Here is a 23,049-nt window from a genome sequence, read left to right on the forward strand (position 1 = left end):
TCATCCCAGACCTGCAACATTATGAGGTCCCACCAGTCTGTGCTTGTTTCCCGAGCCCAGAATCAGCATTCCACCACATGAACCTGGCCCATTAGCACCATGATGCCCACATTGCCAGGGCCCCTACTTTGAGAGAAGTCTGTGTCCATGTCCTCATCACTCTCGTCACCGCGCTGACGTTGCCTACTCGCCCAGTTTCGCTTTGTCAGGTTCTGGTGCTGCATATACTGCTGGATAATGTGCGTGGTGTTTAATGTGCTCCTAATTGCCAAAGTGATCTGAGCAGGCTCCATGCTTGCCGTGGTATGGCGTCTGCACAGAAAAAAGGCATGGAACGATTGTCTGCCGTTGCCCTGATGGAGGGAGAGGCAACTGACGACATGGCTTACAGGGTTGGCTTACAGGGAATTAAAATCAACAAAGGGGGTGGCTTTGCGAGAAACTGAATGGTCCCCTCAAGGATAGAACTCAAAACTGGGTTTGGCAGGCCGTTGATTTCACACAGGGAAGGAGAAAATGAATACAAAACATATCTGGTCTACTTCTTGTTTTGAGCCACTTCATCTATCTTTATACATCTTGCTGGCAGCAGACCGTGCAGTACGACCGTTAGCCGTCATCATCTCCTGGGTGCTTGGCAGAACACGGTGCAGTATGACGACTAGCCATCATCTTCTGCTGGCTGGAGGTTAAAAGACAGTGCACTGCCAGTAGGACTGAATCGCCACGAGACGAAACTTAAAAGGGAAATGACCTGGCTGAGTCACTCCCATGTTTGCCCAGGCACCCGATTAAAAGAGCACCCAGGACTACATCGATGACGGCTACCAGTCATACTGCACTGTCTGCTGCCAAAAGGCAATTAACTGCTGCTGTGTAGCAATGCAGTACCACGTCTGCCAGCACCCAGGAGACATACGGTAACGGTTTGCTGAGCGGGCTCCATGCTTGCCGTGGTATGGCGTCTGCACAGGTAACTCAAGAAAAAAGGTGCAAAATGATTGTCTGCCCCTGCTTTCACGGAGAGAGGGAGGGAACGGGGGCCTGACGATATGTACCCAGAACCACCCGCGACAATGTTTTAGCCTCATCAGGCACTGGGATTTCTACCCAGAATTCAGATGGGCGGCGGAGACTGTGGGGACTGTGGGATAGCCACCTACGGTGCAACGCTCCGGAAGTCGACGGTTGCCTCGGTACTGTGGACACACTCCGCTGACTACATGCACTTAGAGCACTTGTGTGGGGACACACACAATCCACTGTATAAAACCGCTTTCTACAACCAAGTTCTATAAATTCGACCTAATTTCGTAGTGTAGACATACCCTATGTGACAAGATCCCCCTAGTGTACAGACTGGGACTGTGGCAGCCCAATATGCACCCCTGACTCTCTTCCTCCCCCACACCGGCCCCTGCTTGCCAGAAGCCGATTTAAAAAAAAAAAAAAAGCAAAAAGCTACAAGCCAAAAACTAGACAACAAGCAACTCACAAGCCAATTAAGCCAAAAACAAGCCCAATTTCTGCATTTTTTCCACAGGTTTGGCACGTCTGATGTCCACACTTGTTTACCTAGCTGTTACTGTTTTCTGCATAATCAGCGGACTCCATTGCATTTTCTTGAGGCTGCTTGAAAATGATGCATGTTGTCAGGCACCTTGATCTCTCTTTTAAAGAACTGTAGAATTAATAAATATATAGGTCTGTAAAGAAACCAAGTTCCACCAAGTGGGTGTATTTTATGACAGGCTTTTTTCCTTTAGTCCATGTTCCTTTCTGTGACCATTACTCTTACACAATAAAAAAAGGGGAGGAGGTGCCTTCCTTTTACATTCTTAAATGTAGCACCATATGACTGCCAATGTCAGATTTATCTGATAATTCCTTTGAGTTAAAATGCTGGGGGGGAAATTGAGAAGTTCATCTCTGCTTCATTCCTCACCTACAGACAAAATGTTTGTATGAGTGACAAAGTGCTGGTGCTTCTTCTGATTTCCTTACATTTTCTCAAAAGCCAGAAGACAACTGCTGTTTTCCAACACAATTCTGTTCCAAGGTATTATTACTGACAGAGAGTAGACAGACATTCCCCAGAGGGAATGGAATGGCTGCATAATAGCAGGAGACGTTGCTGCTGCTGCATCTGCTTTTTCAAGTACCACATCTTTAAGTGTTTTTGTAACAAAGACTAAAATGTGCAATGCTCTGTTTATTAATAGTCACCTCTATTGACCATCAAAACTGCAGCATTACACAATCAAGTCACTACTGCATCATTACAGAAATACTGACCAAAGATGAGGGATCTACAAAGCAGCATTCACTTTAATGAAGAGTTGCTGAAAGGGGCTCTTCAAATTACAGTGATTCCCTCTTTCTTCTTGCTTTCCTGTTCATTGAGCTTGATACAATCATTTTTGCAGTAGTTGAATGAAATGCATTAAACACAGGTCCTTCAGAGCTCCAGTCCCCCAGTTACAGAGCAAGTAGCACAGAACTCTAACAGTACCTTCAGGAATTCTCTCCCTCATTAACAATGACTAAGAAGTCAGAAATACATTGCTCCTTCAATATCTTCTCCTTTTGGTACTGCAACATGTCCCTAAATGAATCCCAGTTAATTTAAAGCATCCGGTTCAGATTTTTTGAAATACAATAAATTAACGTTTTTGCAAGCACTGCCAAGTATCCCTATATGGAAACTGTACCTAAAAATTAAAAGATAACTGGATTTTGTTAGTTACTTTTTATTGCAGCCATAGCTTTTCCTATAAGCTTTAGGGAAGCAATGAAAATAGATTAAGCTTGCTAGTTTACCAACCAGATCAACAGCAAAAATGCAGTTTCACTTTTTAAAATGTTGAAAAGAAATCACAGTACAAAACACTTCTATTAATAAAAACTCTCTTAAGAAAGAGACTCAAGATTTTCAGAGAGAAATTCAACCAAATTACAGCTGTCATTCTAATAGACAAGTCCACATTTTCTGAATGGTATTTTTAATATTTTTAAAACACAAAGTTAAACATCTTTTAATTTTGTGGGTCTTACAAAAGAAAGTGCCAGGTTTTTAAAACTATACATGCACAAACATGTGAATATACTGCTCTTGCATGGGCAATCTGGGTAAATGCATGTGCAAACTACCAGTCAGAGCAGTTTAAATGGTCCTTTACATGGGAGTCCTGTGATCTAAAGTGCATCAAAGAAAGCGTGTGTGCATATTTTTGCATGCACACAATTCATGGACATGGAATGGTACGTGCTGCCTGCCTTGCTCTGCAGCAGTAGATATTATTTACAGAGCTGAGCTTTTAAAAAAAAAAAAACAGAGAAGCTCAATCACCAATAAAAATATTCTGATATGACAAGAATCTTCGTCAAAGTTACTGTCATTTGTATTAAAATTAAAACAATGATATTCAGATGAACTCCATGCAAAATACTCGGAGAAAAGAACAGTTTATCCTTTTTGTTGAGAAAACAATCATTCGGGGAAAGTTTCTAAAATATTACAAAAGCATTAGAAACAAAAACTGGTAAAAACAACCATTTAAATGGTATGATATTATAAGAAGATGCATCTGCTCTCCACTCACCATGACTCTGTAACTAAAAGACTCCAGTGGTTCAAAGGAGCCTGAGAACTTACATGCAACAGTGTGGGTTGTGAAGCATGGAAGAAAAAGGCAATACAGCAATGCAAGAAGATAAAATAGATCATGGAAAATATACTTGTAAGCTAGAAAAGAGCATGCCGATATAACCTGAGATTTGTTTGTCACTACTTAAAGGTAATGATACGAAATGCAAGATTTCAGTGTTAATTCAGCCATCAGCTTTAAACCAAGAAACAAATGAGTGGAACACAAATTGTTTGAACCAAACTTTCAGCAGGGAGGAGGAGACTGTACAATTGTTGCTAGCCTTGCTGTTTCTTACGGGATTCATGTAGCAAGGTAAGTTGAATTTATATTTAACTTTTCTAAGCACAATTTAAATTGCTTAATATTTTGGTTAAGAGAGGTGATGCTCACGTCCATTCAGCATAGGTGTGTGTGCTCGCTACATGCACCGGTGCTGGAAGTTTTTCCTTCAGTAGTATCCGTAGGGGACTGGCTCAGGAGTGGCGCGTGTATACTGTAGTATATAGGGCGCTGCCGGCCCCCTCCATCCTCATTTGCTTCTTGCCAGAAACTCTGACCGTGGGGAAGGAGGACAGATTGTGGAACAGACATGAGCAACACATCTCGAAGAACACCAGTTACGGAAAAAAGTAACTGTCTTTTCTTCTTCGAGTGATTGCTCATGTCCATTCAACTTAGCTGACTCCCAGCAGTACCTATGGGGGCAAGTAAGGAGTTCACAAACATGCAGATTGCAATACAGCTCTGCTGAATCCAGCATCATCCCCAATCTGTTGCGGGATGGCACAGTGGCCATGAACATCTGTACTGAGGGTCATGTCGTGGCTCGACAGATGTCCTGGATCGGGAAGCATGCCAGGAAGGCCACTGAAGCTGCCTGCGCTCTAGTCGAGTGGGCTCTGACGATTGGCGGTGGAGGACTCCCGCTAACTCGTAGCAGGTTCGAATGCAAGAGGTGATCCAGTTAGAAGTCCTTTGCGTGAACACTGGGAGGCCCTTCATTCTATCAGCTGTAGAGATGAAAAGCTGAGTCGACGTACGGAAAGGCTTTGTCCAATCCAGGTAGAAAGCCAGAGTCCTCCTCAGAGTCCAAAGCGTGAAGGTGCCTCTCTTCACTAGTCTCATGGAGCTTAAGGCAGAAGACCGGAAGAAAGATGTCCTTGCTCATGTGGAGAGTACACACTACCTTGGGAAGGAAAGCCGGGTGGGGCCGGAACTAGACCTGGTCCTTATAGAAGGCCGCGTATGGCGGTTCTGAAGTCAGGGTTCATAGCTCGGAGTCTCGCCTTGTTGACATCACTGCCACCAGGAAAACTACCTTCCACAATAGGTGGAAAGGGAGCATGAGGCCAAAGACTCAAAGGGCGGGCCCGTGAGCCTGGACAGAACCAAGCTGAGATCCCACTGAGGGGCTGGGGACCGGACTTGAGGAAAGAGCCTCTCAAGGCCTCTAAGGAACCTGACAGTCATGTCATGGGAGAACACAGTCTGCTCCTGAATTGGTGGATGAAATGCCAAAATGGCCACCAGGTGCACCCGGATAAAGGAGTGCACCAGGCCCTGGTTCCTTAAATGAAGCAGGTAGTCCAAGATCGACTGCACCGAAGAATGAGAAAGGGAGATGCCTCGCTCGGCCGCCCAGTGGGAGAACCTCACCCACTATGCCAGGTAGGTCTGCCTAGTCCAGGGCTTTCTATTCTCAAGGAGGACCTTCTGGACCCCGTCCGAACAGGCCTGTTCATCCGGGTTCAGCCACGCAACATCCATGCTGTGAGGTGGAGGGACGTGAGGTTGGGGTGCAAGAGCTGGCCGTGATCCTGTGACAGCAGGTCCGGTCAGTTCGGCATAAGCCAGGGCGGGATCGCTGACCAGCTTGACAGCATCCCAAACCAGTTCTGGTGAGGCCACAGCGGGGCAATCATGACAAGCTGCGCCTTGTCCCTCTTGATTTTCACTAGGACCTTGCTGATGAGCAGAATCGGAGGAAACGCATGCATCAGGCTTCCTGCCCACAGAAGGAGGAAGGGCATCAGAGAGGGAGCCATTGCCCAGACCCCATCTGGAGCAAAACCGGTGGCACCTCCTGTTCTGCCTGGTGGTGAACAAATCCACTTGGGGAGTTCCCCACCTCTGGAAGATCATGCCGGCTACCTCCCTAGCTAGGGAACCTTGCTCCCACCATTAGGGAACCTTGAGCCAGAGCCCGAGTGGTCGCTCCCCTGCGACCAAGACAGGGCTGATTGGTACTGGTCACCCATCCCAAAGTTGGATGTGGCTGACCTCCATGAGCGTCTGGATTGGGGCCCCGGTGACCAGCGGCATGCAGCGGATCCACAATGACTCCGGGCTGGCGATCTATGCCTCACGAGTGGGGAGAGGGATTGGGAACTAGATGCAGCCACACGTGGTGATGCCACCCTGAGGGATTGGCGACGGTCTGGGGAACGGTACCGTTGGTCCCTTGACCTGTCCTTGGAACGGTACCAGTGCCACGGAGATTCCGGGCGCCGACTGCAAAACTCCTGCCGGGAGGAGTGTACCTCAAGAGGTCTGCTCCCGGTTACTGGCGAGCTGTGCCTCAAGTCTCTCTTCCCTCATCCTAGGTCCGGAGACCGGATGGAGCTATGAAGCTTCTGCCTATTACAGTCAGAAGCGTGTCGGCGGCGAGAGGGTGACCTTTGGGAGGATGTCCCCCATGACGGGGAGTGCTGCCGGAAAGGTGGAGACTGTGGTGGTCCCTACGTGGGTTTACCCTGGGACCGGGACCCCGTAGGGGCTGGAGAGTGTGGCATCGGGAGGGACATAATGTCTTGCGCTGCTTGGAGGGCCTCCAATGTGGACGGCACCTGGAGCTGCCGAGGACCTCCGCCTTTGCAGGCTGGGCTACACCACTCAACCTGAGCTGGGGCCCAGGATCCCGAAGGGGGTGAGGAGGTGCCTGAAACAGGGCCTTTGTCCACCCCAGACTTGTCCTTTCCCTTGTGGGAAGATGGAGACCTTCCTTGCCCCATCTTCCTGGGCTTCTTGGCTGGAGCCACAGAAGGAGGCCAGTGCTGGCTCACATGGGCCTTTTACAGTGATCGCAGGTTTAAAGTCTGGGGACTGGGGCATGCCCCATCCTGAGGCAAAGTCCCTTTAGCAACCTACTAAGTCTCCAACTTAACAAAAAGGTTGAACTAAATTAGAGGGAAACTATATACAGTAATATTTGCAAGAGGCAAAAAAGAGTTTGAACGAACGAAAAGCAACAGCTCTAGCTGAAGCAGCACCAGTTCCATGCACAGTCACTGGCGGAAAGAAGGAACTGAGGGTGGAAGGGACTGGCAACGCCCTATATGCCACGACATATGCGCACCACTCCAGGGGGCGCTAGAGCCGGTCCCCTACACATACTGCTGAGGGAAAAACTTCTGGCACGCACACCTAAGTTGAATGGACATGAGCAATCACTCAAAGAATAAAATCTTCGTATTAATTACCCCATCAAAACATTCCTTTACAAAAATTCAGTTACAGTAGCTAACAAGAGTATCCCAAGATATAACTGAAATCAGATGTTTAACCATTGTGGATGAAATTAATCTTTATTTGCCTCTCACTTGAGCAATGAATAGGGACCATCTCAATATGAAGTTGGCATCTTTTGTACAACCCTCTTCCTGCCTTTTCAGGAGAGAGAGAGAGTGAGAGAGAGAGAGAGAGTACTGAAGGATCTGTGCCCTTCCTGTCTCCTTCCTGAGGGTGTCTGTGTTAGCACACAAGTTTCAGAGAGGAAATATCACATCAATTACCAGTACCAAATTATGAGTCATTTCTATTACCTGAAGCAAGAGCAACAGCTACAGCCTGTTGATTTGCAGAACACAGAATCTGGATACCCAATGGGAGACTTGGGCAGGTGTGTTTCACTGCAGCACTAATGACTGCCATTGCTGCAGTTATTTCTGGCCCAACATAAACGGTGTAAGGAAGGTCATGCATATTTTCCACCATCAAGCCATCCTGTGGAGATTATTATAGAGAAATCTGATTAAATTGAGAAGAGCCATTTCAAATAAATCATAGCTATTTTGATATTAGACAAAGGCTTATATTAAAAAGAAACACTATATTTAAAGGTTTTTCTTCAAAGAAGGGATTATCTACAGTAAATTGTTGATGCAAATACCCACTTGCAAAAATGCTTTAAATCAATATCATATCTGTAATCACAAAATGAAATAAATGTGATTTCAATTACACACTTTGTCAATTAGATTTCCTTTGAATCTGTGCTACAATGCGAACTATAGAGGAACACGTTAAATCATAAATCCAATTTAAAATATATACTGTAGAGTCAAACCTCAATTATTCAGATGGAATAGAGTATATTGAATAAGTTTGGACAATTGCATTTTTAGATAATCAAGAAAATTTTCAAATCAATTAATATCAAGAGACTAAAGTTATTTTGGATAAACAAAGGTTTCTTTTGCGGTTTTTTGGGGTTTGTATTTTTACGGTATCAGTAAAAATGTTTTCAAATGACTAAAATTTGAGGGAGAAGAGGAGGAGTTAAATATCTAGGTATAGTATTTTTAAGGTGCCTATAACTTTGTTATTAAGCTTCAACACTGCTCATATTTTGGATTCAAGGTTGCTTAACAGAAGATGTTGGCTTTTTATTGTCTACTATATGTCTCATTTGGTAGAAACATATATTTGGTAAACAATGGAGTGGCTATAAACTATTTTGCTGATTCAACCTGTGTGATTCATTAAACATCTTTGTACATTATATGAGACAGTGTTGTTTTTTTTAAATCATCAGTATGGTATACATTAGAAAATATTCAATAGCTGAAAATCATATATAATTATGCCCAGGACTAATAAGTTTAAAAATATATCTTGAAAGATCCATTCAAATCTAATGTTTTGCATTCACATAAGGATTCTTAAAAGAATTTTGACCTTCTTAACCTACCTTCACTTAATTCTAAAAGTACAGAAGGGAATCATTTGAAAAAAAAATACATAACTCCTATTTTCTTTACAACTCCATAATTAGGGGAAAGTGAGATTAATTCCCAAGAGATCTTAGCCTATCAAGGGTGTCTTAACTGAACTAAACGTGTTTGGAAGGCACCAGAGACAGCATTTCAACAAAGAAAATTTTACCATAGGGACGATAACAAGTGAAATAATAATCAATGATGGTGCAGCTAATGGTAACTTAAGAATGTAGAACCAGGAAGAAAGACAAATATTTTTAAGGAAATATTACATTTGTATATTTTTTTCATTTTAACAGTATTTTTTAATGCAGAAGCTATTTCTGTAAACAAAAGATACGATATCATAAATGTGCAGCCAGCATGTGATGGCTGAGTTAAAGACTAAACATCCGACATCACAAACAGACACCTAAAATGAAGGAATGGGAACACAAATTTGAGCATTTAAACAGTCTCTTGAAACAGTGTGATAAGACCATATACCTGCACCATACTAAAATAAATATGATGGAGAATAACATAATAGGATACTGCTGATGTCCCCAGGTGACTAACAGTTAAATACCTAGACAAATAGGAGACACATCTCCTTAGAGGCAACAGGTCACACTTTTATTAGTTGGCTAACAAATGGTTACTCAGCAATGGACCTAGTCCGAAAGCTCAAACAAATTAATGGAGCCATTCACTATTTGATGTTTCCTCACTGGGAGGACTCAGCTTTGCAAGTCAAGGATCCCCCAACCACCTAATCTCCCATGAGAAACAGTATGGGTATTGATAAAGAAACCTCAAATCTGTTCTTAATCATGCCCAATTCAACTGCACAACCAAACAGCTTAACACCTTCACTTCTCATCCTGTGCTCACACTGTGGGATAAAGGTGACTGACTAACCATCAATCACCATTTGGGACTCTCAGAATTATACAATTAAAACATTCCATAAAAATCTCTGGGATGCAGCAAATAATTGCTCCAGAAATCCCAACTTGATCAAATGTTTTCTAGTCTACTCATTCAAGAAAGCCTGCTGAACCCAGCTGATGTCAAAGGAAAGATAAATCTCTCTCTCACACACACACACGTCAAAGTCCCAAAGTTGCTGATTTGTAGAGCCGTGCAACTCCAATTTGCAAAGGATTTAAGATATTTCAAAATTTGTTCTGATCTGGATTTATTCAAATTTCAAAACTCTCTTCAAAAACAGACTGGAGTCCCAACTCTGGGGCAGTCTTCTCAGTGGGCTGTCCCAGAGCTACAGACCCTGAAAGCTCTGGTACCCTGGCTGAGTCTACCTTGCTGAGCCAGGAACCTTGTAAGTTGGGATTTGAAAACCCGAAGAAGACCCATTCCATGGTACTCTGCCAGGCAAGCTATGGAAGGACCAAAGAGCCTGGGAGTTTAGGAGCTGGGGCTCCCAATGCTTACAGGCTCTTGGAAAAAATGAGGAGTCTGGAAGCCTGGGCTGCTGAAAAAGCAGGTGGATGAGCTGGTAGGAAACCAGAAATTTCTCCATTGCAAATTTGTCAAAGTCTCTGCAAAAAGTTTTTCAATTTTCACAATTGGCATTCTCTGACCAAAAAATGTTCCATCAAAGAACTTCTGACCAGCTCTATGGGTCAGTTTACTTTTTTTTTTTTTTAAATAGTCTGGCCATGGCAGAAAGGGTCTTGTGCATGAAACAAAAACTGCTTGTACTGAAATGCTACTGGCACCGTCGCTCTTTGCTTAGCATGGCGTATACGCTGCTGAGTTCTTGGACGGCTGCTCAGTCCAACGCGCACGTGACAGTCCCATCCTCAAGTAGGGCATACCTACGCGCTAGCAACGCTCTGAATCCGAGCAGCAGATTCTTTCCTCCTCTGACGCTGCTCATCACAAAGCTCGATCCAGTCCGCCTCACAATGCATCACCCCGTCTACAAGCCAACCAGAACGGCATTTCCCAATCATCCACAGAGATTTCAAAGGATACTAAATCATCCTTGCAAGCACCCTGAAATCTATGCAGCGGTCTGCCTCTCTTTTTAGACCCTTTGTAATCTTTAGAGCACAGCACACGCTTTGGGATCCAGTTATCCGGCATTCGGTTGACATGTCCAAGCCATCTTCGTCTTCTTTACTGATCAACGTTGCCATGAATGACATACCAGCACAATTGAACACTTCCATATTTATCAGCCTGTCTTGTGATTTTATTTGAAGAATTTTACACAGGCATCTGATATGAAAACTGTTTAGTCTTTTGATATATTTGATGTAAGTTGTCCATGTTTCTAATCCATATAGAAGAGTGGATAAAGCATATCTCAGAAATACAGATTTTCACTATAGTTTGACAATTTGTTATTGTTCCAGGCTCTGTCTTGCAAAAGACCAAAGTTCCTGGGCTGCTTTGCCGATTTTACTGGTCAGTTCAGCATCAAGATCTACACTGCTGGTAACAGTAGAGCCAATGTAGCAAAGTTGGTCAACAACATCCAGATGAATACCATTTAAGATGATATCTGGAATGGGTTCTGAAGAGGCTTGGTGCATGATAGGTCTTCTTCAAGCTTACTGTTAGCCCAAAGATTTTGCATGAAACAGAGAACTCAGTAATAAGATGTAGGGCATCAACACTGTGAGCCACAAGGGCTGCATCATCTGCACACATGAAATGCAGCCTTGCACTAAACTCTGATCCATCACGAAGCAGATAACAGCCACCAAGAGGAACCAGAAGGTGGACAACAGATAAAATGTAGAAGGATTCCTTGCTCCCACTGGCAGCATCATATCTCCCTGCAAAAATGGTGAGGCAGTCACCTTGGGCAAGCAGATTCCAAACCCTCCAATCTCACAGAAGGCCTTTTCCCGGATCACAGGCAATGAGGTGGCTGCCCACTGCGCGATTCAAGTCACCTGCCAGAACCTTGGGCACAACAAAAATTATCACCATGGAGGGAGAAATTATGCTATGAGATTTTTATTTGCCTGAGCAGTAGGAGGGCAAAAGTCCACACAGTTTTAAGAATAACTAATATAAAAGACCCTATAACCCAAAGGCAAAAACCAACCCCCATTTATGTTAAGAGTTTATACTGTCGTACAGGAAGTAGAAGCTAATAGAGCTGTAATAGTAATAATTTATTGTGTGTGTATGCATCATTCGAGAGGCGAAAAGGACCCAAGCCAGTGGTTGTTTGTGGGGTTTTTGTTTATAATTAAAAAATATTATAGATACTTAGAACTCATGAGATGGGAATTCTCTTCTTCATCCCAGAGTTACAGGAAAGTCTCCTCTTCACTTCAGAGTTACAGCAGAAGTGCTAGAACTCCTATCCTCCCAGGGTAAGAAGCCCCCGCTCCCATATTGCTATTGTGGTAGGAAGGAGTTCCTAAGTCCTGACCACTGCTATGGAATAAGAAAAGAAGCATTAGTTCAATGAGCCCAACATCAGTGTCTCCTATCCCCCTCTCAATTCCACCCAAGATCCGTTAGCCAGTCTCACAATATACTCGCCACCAACAAACAGCCTGGGAAGATGCACTGCTTTGTGTATGCACTGGCCAGCCTCAATCCACTCCACAAGATCATTCTCAAGAACCATAAAACAATCAGGAAGAACAGTGTCTATGGCTGCCCCTATGACTGCTCCTATGAAGAGAGCAGACTTGAGGGACTGGACTGTGTTGCTGGCATTTCACAGTAGCTTCGGAGAAGAGAGGAAGCAGACTATGTGCTGACCCACAGTTTGAGAGGGAAGTCATAGAGGGCTATGTCTAGGCCTCAAATTAATGCTGTCCACACTGTGCTTCATGATAGAAAAAAATATATACTGAATAGCACAAGTGGTAATTTTTGATTGTGTGGTTTGTAGACACACAGTAGATTAGGTTACCTAGAGAATACAAATATTTTATATTGATAACAGTCTGGACAGAAAATTATCATTAAAATTATTTATGAAAACTTTTGAAAATTTTCTATGAGCATTAAAAAAATAGTATGTCTTTTATTCATTAAAATCTAAAAATGAAAGCCTCTCCCATTATTATAACAGCTCCCAGCACAAGATACTAAAACACATTAGCTCCAATCAAAAGCACAAACATTGAGCCCTTTCCCCTTAATACACTTATACCCAGACACTTCAGTAGATCTGTTCCTCAACTAGAGTGCCCCTCAGCCCTGGGCAACGCAACAGGCTCTGGGTATTACTTTAATAACATGTTATTCTTTGGGTACCATCAGATAGGACTGTGTTCTTTTGCACATTAGGTTTTGTTTAATTTGAAAAAGAGAACATATGTTCTGCAATACAGTGAGCTAAATTACAGATACATTAACTCAAAGCTTGCTTTCTTATTTTTGTGTCAAAACTATAACACTTACCACAGATTTTTGTGTTTTTACTGAATTCATATGGATATAAAACAGATTTCATTATCAGACAGCTAATTAAAATGGTGGAGAGAAAACAGTTATGCTGAATTAAAGTTCTTGGAACTTAAGCTTATAGAGCAGAAATCTATGGCAACAGTTACAGTATTACATATTCCAAAACAGAATTTATTTGGATAGGAACAGATAAAACTCTTGTAATTATTTCTCTAGCATTTCTTTTTAGTTGAATATTAAGATTATTTACATCTTCTTTATTCAGACAATTGCCTTCCTTCTCATATAAAATATTTCCTGTAACCCCTTTCATTCTGAGTGATGTGTACACGTGTCTAAAATGTGTTGTGTGCAAAATATTATAATAACAAAAAGCTCTCCTTTTGTTACAATTAGATATTGGATATTTGTTCTTAAAAAAAAAAAACCCTTCTAACTACAGAGGGGAGTCTACCATTTCCCTTAATGCTGATATAGTTACACAAACAACAGTCTAGAAGAAAACTAACTTTCACTTAGGAATCATCATTTTATATCTCCTTTCCAGCACCCAGGTGTGTTCTGGAAAAATCCATGCCTCTAGCTCTGCCTCAGTCGCTCCCCTATAAAAGGAAATCAATTGGCACATTGTCCTACAACAGGAGTCACCAACTGGTCGATCCTGGAGCCTCTGCCAGTCGATCGCTATCTCCAGCAGCTAAAAGTCTGGTGGCGCAGCAGGGCTAAGGCAGGCCCCACGCCGTTGCTGGAAGCAGCCAGCACGCCGGGGGGACAGGAGTCTCTGCACACTGCTCCTACCTGCAAGCATGGCTCCCGCAGCTCCCATTGGCCAGGAATGGGGAACTGCGGCTAATGGGAGCTGTGGGGGCAGTGCCTGCAGAGAGGAGTCATGGAGGATAGGGCCACGTGCCCCCCCCCAGGGCTGCAAGGGCACGCTGGCTGCTTCTGGGTGTGGTGTGGGGTCGGGGAAGGCAGGGAGCCAGCCTTAGCCCTGCTGTGCCGCCGACCAAGTAAATGCCACCTGATGGAAGCCCGCATCTCTCCTGCACCCCCAGCCCTGAATCCCCTTGTGGAGCCAGCATGCCGTACGCCCTCCTGCACCCCAACCCCCTACTCCAATGCTGATCTCCCTCCCAGAGCTGACACCCCATACCCCCTCCTGAACCCCACACTCTGACCCAGCCCAGAGCCCCCTCCTGCACCCAAACTTCCTCCCAGAACTTGCACCCCAACCCTCTGCCCCAGAATCAGCCCAGAGCCCCCTCCCACACTCCAAACCCCTCATACTCAGCCCAGAGCCTGCACCCCAATCCCCCGCCCCAGCTGGGTGAAAGTGAGTGAGGGTGGGGGAGAGTGAGCAACGGAGGGAGGGAGGATGGAGCGAGCAGAGCAGGGCCTTGGGTAAGGGGTGGGGCAGATCCTGGGTTTCACTTAAATTCAAAAAGGTTGGAGACCACTGTCCTACAAGATCTACTTTCTGTTTGTAGGAATCATCTACCCTAAACACAAGACCAGCTTTCCTTCAAAAGCTCTACTTGAACAAAAAGATTTCTTCTTTATCTTAGATATGTAAGGGGTTTTTTGTGTACTACTCTGTTACTAAATCAAGCTATATCAGATAATAATTATGCAAGATTCCACCACACTATAGTGTGGATGGGACTTAAGAAACTGTTAAGAAACAAGGATTATGCCTGGGGGAAATAAAAATTCTGTGCCTAAAAATTTTGTGCACAATATTTTAAAATTCTGCAAAATTCTGCATATTTTATTTGTCAAAATAACAAAATATAATCATGCCAGTTTCAATTATTTTGACAATTTATTTCAAAATACCTGTCAGCAAATATCTGTAACAATACAGACAACAAAAAAGATTCAGAAAATGTTTTTTGACAAATTGATTCCTTACTAGACATATTAATATAGACTTCTGAGTAATAGTTCATTTAAATTACAGTACAGAAATGTATTCCCCACACCTCTCAAAAGCAGTGAAAAGGCTTGGGGGTGTCAGCGGTAACAGAAGAGCTGAGGGAGAGGGAAGTAATTGCTGGGAAGGAGCCTGGGAACGAACCTGGAGGGTTGTTAGGTGTGGCTGGGAGAAGTATGGAACGTGGTGGGGTTTTTTTGGGGTGGGGATTATTAGGGAGTTGAGGACCCTCCCCCATGCAGACCCTGGCTGACCCTTAGCCTCTCCCATTCAGTCAGGCACATCTGGCCCTATCCCTGTGTGCCCCTGCTCCCCCCTCACCCTATCCCCATGTATCCCTGCACCCCCACTCAGCAACCTCCTCCACCCCTATCCCAATGGTATCACCCAAATAGCTCCTGTGACCCCCCCACTAGCCCTTCTGTACCCCAGGCTAGATGACCCACTAGCAGCACCATGTGCCTCAGTCTGTTTGCCCCTCTCCTGCCAGTGTCCTGTGCCTCCTCACCCGGCCCTGTGTGCAGGACGCTGTGAGGAAGGCAGCCATTGCCCCCTCCCTCTCCATGGCTGGCTGCTCGGCCTGGAGTCATCTGCCCTTTCTTTTGGTGCCATAGCAGTCTCTGGTGGGCAAAAGGAGTAATTGCAACACTTCCCTGGCAGAATCTATTTTCTACTAGGTGGGAAGGGGAATCTGCAAGGGACATGAATTCTGCGTATGTGCAGGGGTGCAAAATTCCCCCAGGAGTAAAGTGCAGGTTACACTAAGACTCCAACCATCATTCCTTGCCATATCCATGCAGCAGCTTTTACCAGCAGTTAAAAATATGTCTAGGTGTTCATTTTTCACTGCCAAAAAACTAATGCAAATTACGCACATAGCTGTAAAACTTTCCAAGTACAAAGGAGGTAGGGAGAACCCCAAATTCTTTACAAGGAGCCAGTGCAACAAGACAGACTTGTTTGGGAAACTATATGGGTAAAAAGCATGACAACAACATAATCAATGTTTCTTTAGCAATGTCCTCATGCTAGCGGAGTATTTTGCTGTATTTTTAAATTGCCTGTACTTCACTGTAGTATTTAAATAGTCTCAACTAGGTGACGAAAGTAAATGTTAATTAAAGTAAATGATGTGAAGGAGGAAAACTTGAACCCTTGTTGTTTCAATGTAGAAGCTTTCTGTGAGGCTGAGTTAACATAAGTCCAGAGATTTACATTGTGAACCCTGTATTAACCCTCTCTTAAAATGAAAGCAGAACACTGGAAAAATTGCAGAGAACTTAAAGACTCAGAATCTGTCACTTATAAAATCTTGTCTGGGCAACCTGGTTATTTGGCAATACAAGTACATGGATGGTATTTGATATTTTTCAGTACAGATGGCCTCCTATCTGAGCACTCACTTGTCTTTATTATTGTGCTCCAACATTATAAACCCTTCATATTTATTATGTTAAAAAACTGCTAAGGAACCGGGCAAGTCACCTTCTAAAGATGCAGGACTTCCTTTAATCAATGCTGTGTATATAGAGTGCTTTGAAAATTTAAACTGTCTGTAGCTTTGTCCACACTAAGCAATTTTAACAATTCCCAGCCTTGAAGTCACGAAAACCTTATCTTCAGTGGGAGCGGTGATAGCCCTAGTGAGAAATGCTTGATAAAGGTCTATTGTAGATAGAGTTCATAAGTAATAGTGGTAACACTCTGTGTTTCCTAGTGGGTGACCAAAGTATGAATCTTAAAATCCAACTTCTGCAGTAGGGTTGATGGGGCCTGGCATTGTTGCTGTGTAAGTGCCTCTTCCAAAAGAGGAAGAGTCACTTCAGTGATAAAGCCTGCCAGCTGATCTTGTCAATTTCCTACCATGGTAATGGGCACATTAGGAATGCCTACGATAGATGGTGCTGCTTCAAGATAAGCTAGCTCAAAAGCAGTTATGTCCAATTCACTTAGCCAGAGAAACCTTACAAGATTGTGAAGGTTCTTAGCATGGAGGAAATAGTTATATGCAAATGATGTAGGGGATCAAAGGGGGGGAAGGCCTTTTCTGAAGACCCATAGCTATTGTTCAGGACTTTGATTCTATCCCATAGATACTAAATTCTTGATAGGCAAGAATGCCCTGTGTACCCAAGCCAATGTAAACAAGTAATTATCAACAAGTAGTTGCCAGACAGAAGTTGGGTAGATTTGAGCAACACTTCCAGTGTCTGAGGCACTAAAGAACATCTGTCTTCTAGTGGGAGAGGAGAACCATCAGGACCCTTCAAGAGAAGTGAAGAGGCAGTCTAACCATTCACCTCAAGTCCCCATGGGGAGAGAGACAATAGATTCCTTGCCTCCCCAGAAGAAGCTGAATTTGGAGGAGGAGTGCTCTCTCAATATCCAGAAACGAGTAATCCTTTGAAGTATAATGAGAACCAGTATACCATTCGAAGTGCTAGAGAAAATGGTGCAAGTGATATAGGGTAGCAGAAGGAAAGCATTATCGGGGTACTCAGCACAAATTTTATAACAACCTCCTTATTGATATTCACAGCTATTTCTGACCCTCGTTATCAAAAGAACAGGTGTGTGGTTTTCATTGTTTTTCGGAGTCCTCACGTGTTTGGTGTTGCAATCACAATGCAATAAGGTATTTCAACTGTAAAGCCTACTTCAAGTGTTCAACTTTGGAACTAAAGACAGTTTTGATGTAACTATTACGGCACTTGTGAATACTACGTGGAATGTTTGTGCTATTACTTCTACTCTGAGTGAATATAAGATTTAATATGCAGAGAAATTACTGCATTAATCTTTCATCTATCTACAGAGCGAGTTTTAAGCTTGCAAGTAAAGAGTTTAGCAATTTTGATACTGCAAATTATGGCAGCCCAGTTAGTACAGGATTTGTTATATTAATTGAAGAAGGGGAATTGAGGATCCAGCAAAGAAAGGCAAAAACGAAAAAAAAAATTTTCACAAACTCATATATTAATATTAGTGACTTGTCTAAAATTGCTGAAGATGTTCTAAAACTGAGGCCAATGAAGGGAGTTATATTTAAGTGTTTACATTTTCTTCAACAGATTTTTTAAAATGTATTTGTGACGCTGTTTCAGGTTTGACCCTAAAGACTTCAATGTATAACTCCTTACACAAGGAAAACAAAATTCCTCCTGCTAAATATTCGTTAAAGCTCCAGTATAGTCAAATAACGGAATGTTTGACAGTGGCTTTAAGAGAACTACAGATTACTTTTGTACCCGATCCCTCTAACAAAATGTTAACCTCTAGCTTCCCTATCCCAGCCATTCTACACAAAGCCCTACGGCTAGTCCTTATCCTCTCCTGCCACTCTAACCACATCACACTCTAGTCGCCTTAATTCTGCCACTTATTTCCTGTTGTATTTTCAGTAAGTGCTCAGAGCGGTTTGTGCTGTAGAATGCAGATCTCAACTGGGGATCTACGAGCAGGTTTCAGGGCCGGCGCTAGACTCACTGGGGTGCAGGGCAGAGAGACTAAGGAGCCAAAGCCTATGTCCCGCCGCGTGGGCCTCAAGCCAAAACCTGCACCCCGTCAGATTTACACAAAGAAAATAATATTCAGTTTTTTATTTTTGTGCCTATTTTATCCTTTTCTTTTTTATATTATATGTGTGTGTGTTTAACTGTATAACTATCAATTTAATACATCTTTTAATCTACTAGATATGCAGAAAAATAGTTGTGGCACAGGTGGGCTGTGGAGTTTTTATAGCATGTTGGGGGGCCTCAGAAAGAAAAAGGTTCAGAACCCTTGCTGTAGAAGACAAAAACAACAACAACTCAGATCCTGACCCAACTATCTTACAGTCTGAGGCATCAGTCCAGAAAACTCTGCATGAGTAAACTCTGTGAAGCCAATGGCCTTCTTTGTAGGCACAGAGATTTGCCTCCATGGAGCAGTTCGCCTGGTTTGGGCGTAAGTTTTTAACATATCAGATTCTACTTTCGTCTCTGCCTTCAAGGCCATACATAACCTCATGCCCTCTTACAGCTGACATGTCTCCTGCTCCTCACAGATTTCTTCTTAATACTCTCTTTCATCTCATTGTTTCACTTTCATGCTCCCGGCTCTCCTTCCCCACTTTTACCATGACTCCTTCTTGGTTTATCCATCCAATACTTTGCAAACTCTTCTTTAAATTAAATGTTGTTCTGCATCTCATTTCTAGCTTTCTGTAATTTAAGATTTTACGCTCTTAGATTCAATTTTACTCTGCCTGTAAAGTACCATGTGAATTTATGATACTATATAAAAATAAACATATTCAAAATGTTATGCAGAAAATAAAAGTATTTCACAGGAGTGACTATTTATTCATTTAAGCCCTGTTTAAAGCCCAATCACTGAGACCCTGCATCATTGCCATGCCAGAAACTTGCACTCCAGTCAAGTCAAAGCAAAAAGTGCAGCAGCACATAGATACAGAGCGCAATGAAATGTTTAAAACATACCCTGACCTTTTAAAAGGACATGCACCCTGTTAAAAATCTGCTGAACTATGGAAATTATTACAACACCTGAGGTCCATAGAAATTCAGTCACTAGTACCTGCATTTTGTTGCCTTTGGCTGAGACTGGCCTTTCAGATCTTCTAGATATGTAAAGTAGAAGAGCACTAACTGCCAGGGGTATATCATGGGAGGGTTACACTTAGCAGAAATGGACACATGTGCTTTTTGTACCCTGCATAATATACACAAAGGGGCCAGCACAACCAGAACAGGTTGAATCTGCTTAGAGGGGAAGTGGAGGTGCTTGATCTGCTGCCTGGGCATACTCCATTCTCCAGTAAGTCCACAAAACAGAGCACTTTAATTATATTAAAATACAATATGTAGGGCAAACAAATATACCACTTTGTCAGACTGGTTGAGCAATTTTATCAAAGAACAAAGCTGACAAGATGTTTGGCAATAACGAATTTATCTTAATCATATTAATTATTATTTGTGTTATCATAGTGCCTAAGAAACCTATTTATGGACCAGGAACCCATGTGGTAGGCACTGTATAAACATAAAACAAGAGAAGACAATCTAACTTCCTTAACTGGTCTGATTCTTCTAGGATTTGATTGCAGACATGCTTAAGAGATTGGCCCTGAGCTGCAAAGTGCCAATCCAGATTCTTCCAAAGCTCAGGAATACTGAGATCTAGACTATTATAGAAATTGAGGCCATCTGCAAAATGTGGATCTAGGTCTGAATTTCAAACCCCTTCTAACAATCTGTATGTCAGTCTGGATCCAGGTTTTGGCAAGAATTCTAATATAAATGTGATCTTGAAAATATTAGCTCCACAGAACCAACATTTGTCGTACTCTGACATAGCAATATCTTTATGCAAAAATCGAAATAGAAGGATGAAAAATGAAACTTACAACTCCAGCATCCTTGTAAATCTCAGCCTCATGACAGGCTTGATCAGTGATCTGGGTCAATGGCAAACTGCTCTGTGGTGTCCCTGCAAAGAACAATAATGTTATATGCCATGATACAAGCAGAAATCAAAACAAAGTCAGAGTTAGATTAAGATTATTGCAAGCATTGACAGAACTGCCAAAGTAGGCACAAACTGGCAGAGTAAATAATGTGAGTAGTAGGCTGTTGCATAATGTCTCATACCTTAATGGTATCTTGTCCCTAGTAGAACTTGATTGACATGGTTTGACTACTGAGTTCCTAAAACTGGTTTAAAAGCCCTCATACTTCAGGAATATCAAATGTAACCTTACACTGAACCAGACCAGCACCTAGCTTGTCATTCTTGCCTGTAATTGTGATCACACCTCATTCTTTACCAGTGACAAAGCATGTATTTCAATCTGTGGCAATGTCACAGGCAACTACTCTGCACCAGTGATGGGAAATTAATAGGAAGAAGATCAAAGAAATTGACAGGAAGGGATGCTTGGTAGGGATTCTCCAATGATTCATGAGAAGTGGAGGTTAAATCTTGCATGACAGTTTTCCCAGAGGCACACAAACAGGAATGATGCACAGGAGACAATTTAAAAACTGCACTGGTGCTAAAAGGAAGGTTCTCAGTACACAGGATGAAGTGAGCTGTAGCTCACGAAAGCTTATGCTCAAATAAATTGGTTAGTCTCTAAGGTGCCACAAGTACTCCTTTTCTTTTTGCGAGTACACAGGACTGTATCCAAGACACAGAGATACAACTACAATTGCAAACTGTTGCAAAATAACTCATTGATGAGTAACTGACAAAAAGCAGTGAAGTCTGCTGTTTTTCTGTCTGTTCTCCCTAAAGGTAAGATGAAATCCAAAAACTTTCAAGTGTCCTCTGATATTTTTGTGCCTAACTTTAGGCTTTATTTTCAGAGGTGCTGAACACTCACAATTCCAACAGAAGAGGCATTCAGCACCTCTGAAAATCAGGCTGTAGATGTCACAAATTGGGCAACCAAACTCAGAAGCCACTCTAAAAATACCGAGCCTAGTGAGTGCTCCACCTTCAATTTGTCTGCCACAACCATAAGATCACTCTGGGCAGGGCCTGAAGAATTTGCCTGACACTGACTAGCTAATATTACTGATGCTCCATTGTGAAGTCAAGGGCAAATGTCCCAGTGAAAAACCTGCATGCTCATCTCAGCTATCAGGTTTCCAGGTAGGTCACTGTCACTGTATCCTGACAAGAAACCCTGATCTTTTGTCTCCCACTCCCGCCCATAAATTCTCAATTCCCCCCAGTCACTCTCCAGCACCTTCCCTCCATGGGAATGGTGAGCTCAGCGACAAGGTTAACTTCCAATATTCCCTAAAAACAACAACAACAAAACAAACAAAAAACCCACACAACAACAGGGACTGCAGTTCTTCTGGCTCCCTTCCCAAGAGCTCAGGTTGTGGGATCTTAAATGTCCCGCTCACCCAGGGCTGCATGGGGATCTCATAAAATGTCACCTACTCTAACGTTCTGGACAGCAGAGCAAATCCAGCCAACAAACTTGTGCAACTTAAGTAAAGTCCAGGGAGCGCACTCCTACGCAAAGGCTGGATCTGGTTACACATAACAGCACCTGCTATGTTGTGATCATATGGTGCATAGTGCATTTCTACCTTGCTAGATTACAGACATATGGAGGTAGGCAAGAGGCAGCAAGCTGGACAACGTGGAAGAATGTCAATATGCTAGCTCCACCCCACGTCTCTTCTGTGCCTTGTTGGATGTTAAGAAATAGCAAACATGGGTCAGTGGGGTATTAAATCAGACTCACTGGACACAGGCTTATCTGAGCTGCAATCAGTATAAAACCTCTTTTTTACCTGGTAATGCCCCCACATGCACCATCCCAATGACAACTGATTTTAATCGCCCAAAGAGCTTCAGAAACTTCATGACCTATGGGAAAACAGACAGGGGGGTGTCAGTCAGTCAGCCCCGGGGGGGCAAGTTCTCAACGCTCCTGTGGTTCACTACTGAGCGGTACAGCCCCGTGTGACGGCGGCAATCCAGGGGAAGGGAAGAGGTGCGATTTAAAGTGGAAAGTCGGGTTGTCCTGACCCAGGGCAGGCAAAGCCCACACAGGCGGGCGCCCCAGGCAGCTCCCCCCGGGCTCTTCCCCTCGCAACGCAGGGAGCGTCCGGCCCTCAGCCCTGCCCCGGCCCGGCCGCTCCCCGTTACCTGGGCAGGGCCTCTCGGAGAAGCCCCGCGGCGCGACCCCTCGGCCTGGCCCGGCCCCGCCGCCGTGTTTACATCCAGGGGAAGCCACGCTGCTTCCTCCCGCTTCCGCGTCGGGGCCGCCGGCTCCGCCCCCGCGCCCGCAGGCCCCGCCCGAGCCGGCTGCCCGCCGAGCCCGGTGGCCGCGCAGCCTGGGCCCCCGCGCCTCCCCTCCTGCCCCCGGGCCCAGCCCCCTGCGCCCCGCCGCCTCCCCGCGCAGACCCCGCCCCGCCCCGGCCGGCTCCCGGCGGGGCCCCGCGCGGGGCCACGTGTGCGGCTCCCGGGCAGGGAGGAGGCCCCGCGCCCTCTCATTTAAATGTCCCGCTCGGCCGGGGCCGCTCTCTGCGCAGGGACGGGAGCGACC

The 23,049-nt window shown here is 44.0% G+C and overlaps 1 protein-coding gene across 2 annotated transcripts in view; it reads right to left on the bottom strand.

Annotated features, from left to right (window-relative positions):
* LOC125620710 (uncharacterized protein F13E9.13, mitochondrial) overlaps positions 1-22,796 on the bottom strand; it is a 38,277-nt gene extending 15,481 nt beyond the window's left edge. Inside the window, exons 1-4 of one of the 2 annotated variants that reach the window (XM_048816766.2) lie at positions 22,650-22,784; positions 22,292-22,367; positions 20,383-20,465; positions 7,472-7,652 (exon numbers count right to left, since the gene is read on the bottom strand). In XM_048816766.2, coding sequence (XP_048672723.2) covers positions 7,472-7,652; positions 20,383-20,465; positions 22,292-22,364 — 337 coding nt within the window. In that variant the 5' untranslated portion in view covers positions 22,365-22,367; positions 22,650-22,784. Of the gene's footprint in view, positions 1-7,471; positions 7,653-20,382; positions 20,466-22,291; positions 22,368-22,649 lie in introns of both variants that reach the window. The other variant, XM_048816768.2, reaches the window with a different exon arrangement.
* Positions 22,797-23,049: the final 253 nt, after the last annotated feature.

The sequence above is a fragment of the Caretta caretta genome, chromosome 12 (genome assembly GCF_965140235.1).
Source record: "Caretta caretta isolate rCarCar2 chromosome 12, rCarCar1.hap1, whole genome shotgun sequence".
NCBI classification, from domain to species: domain Eukaryota; kingdom Metazoa; phylum Chordata; order Testudines; family Cheloniidae; genus Caretta; species Caretta caretta.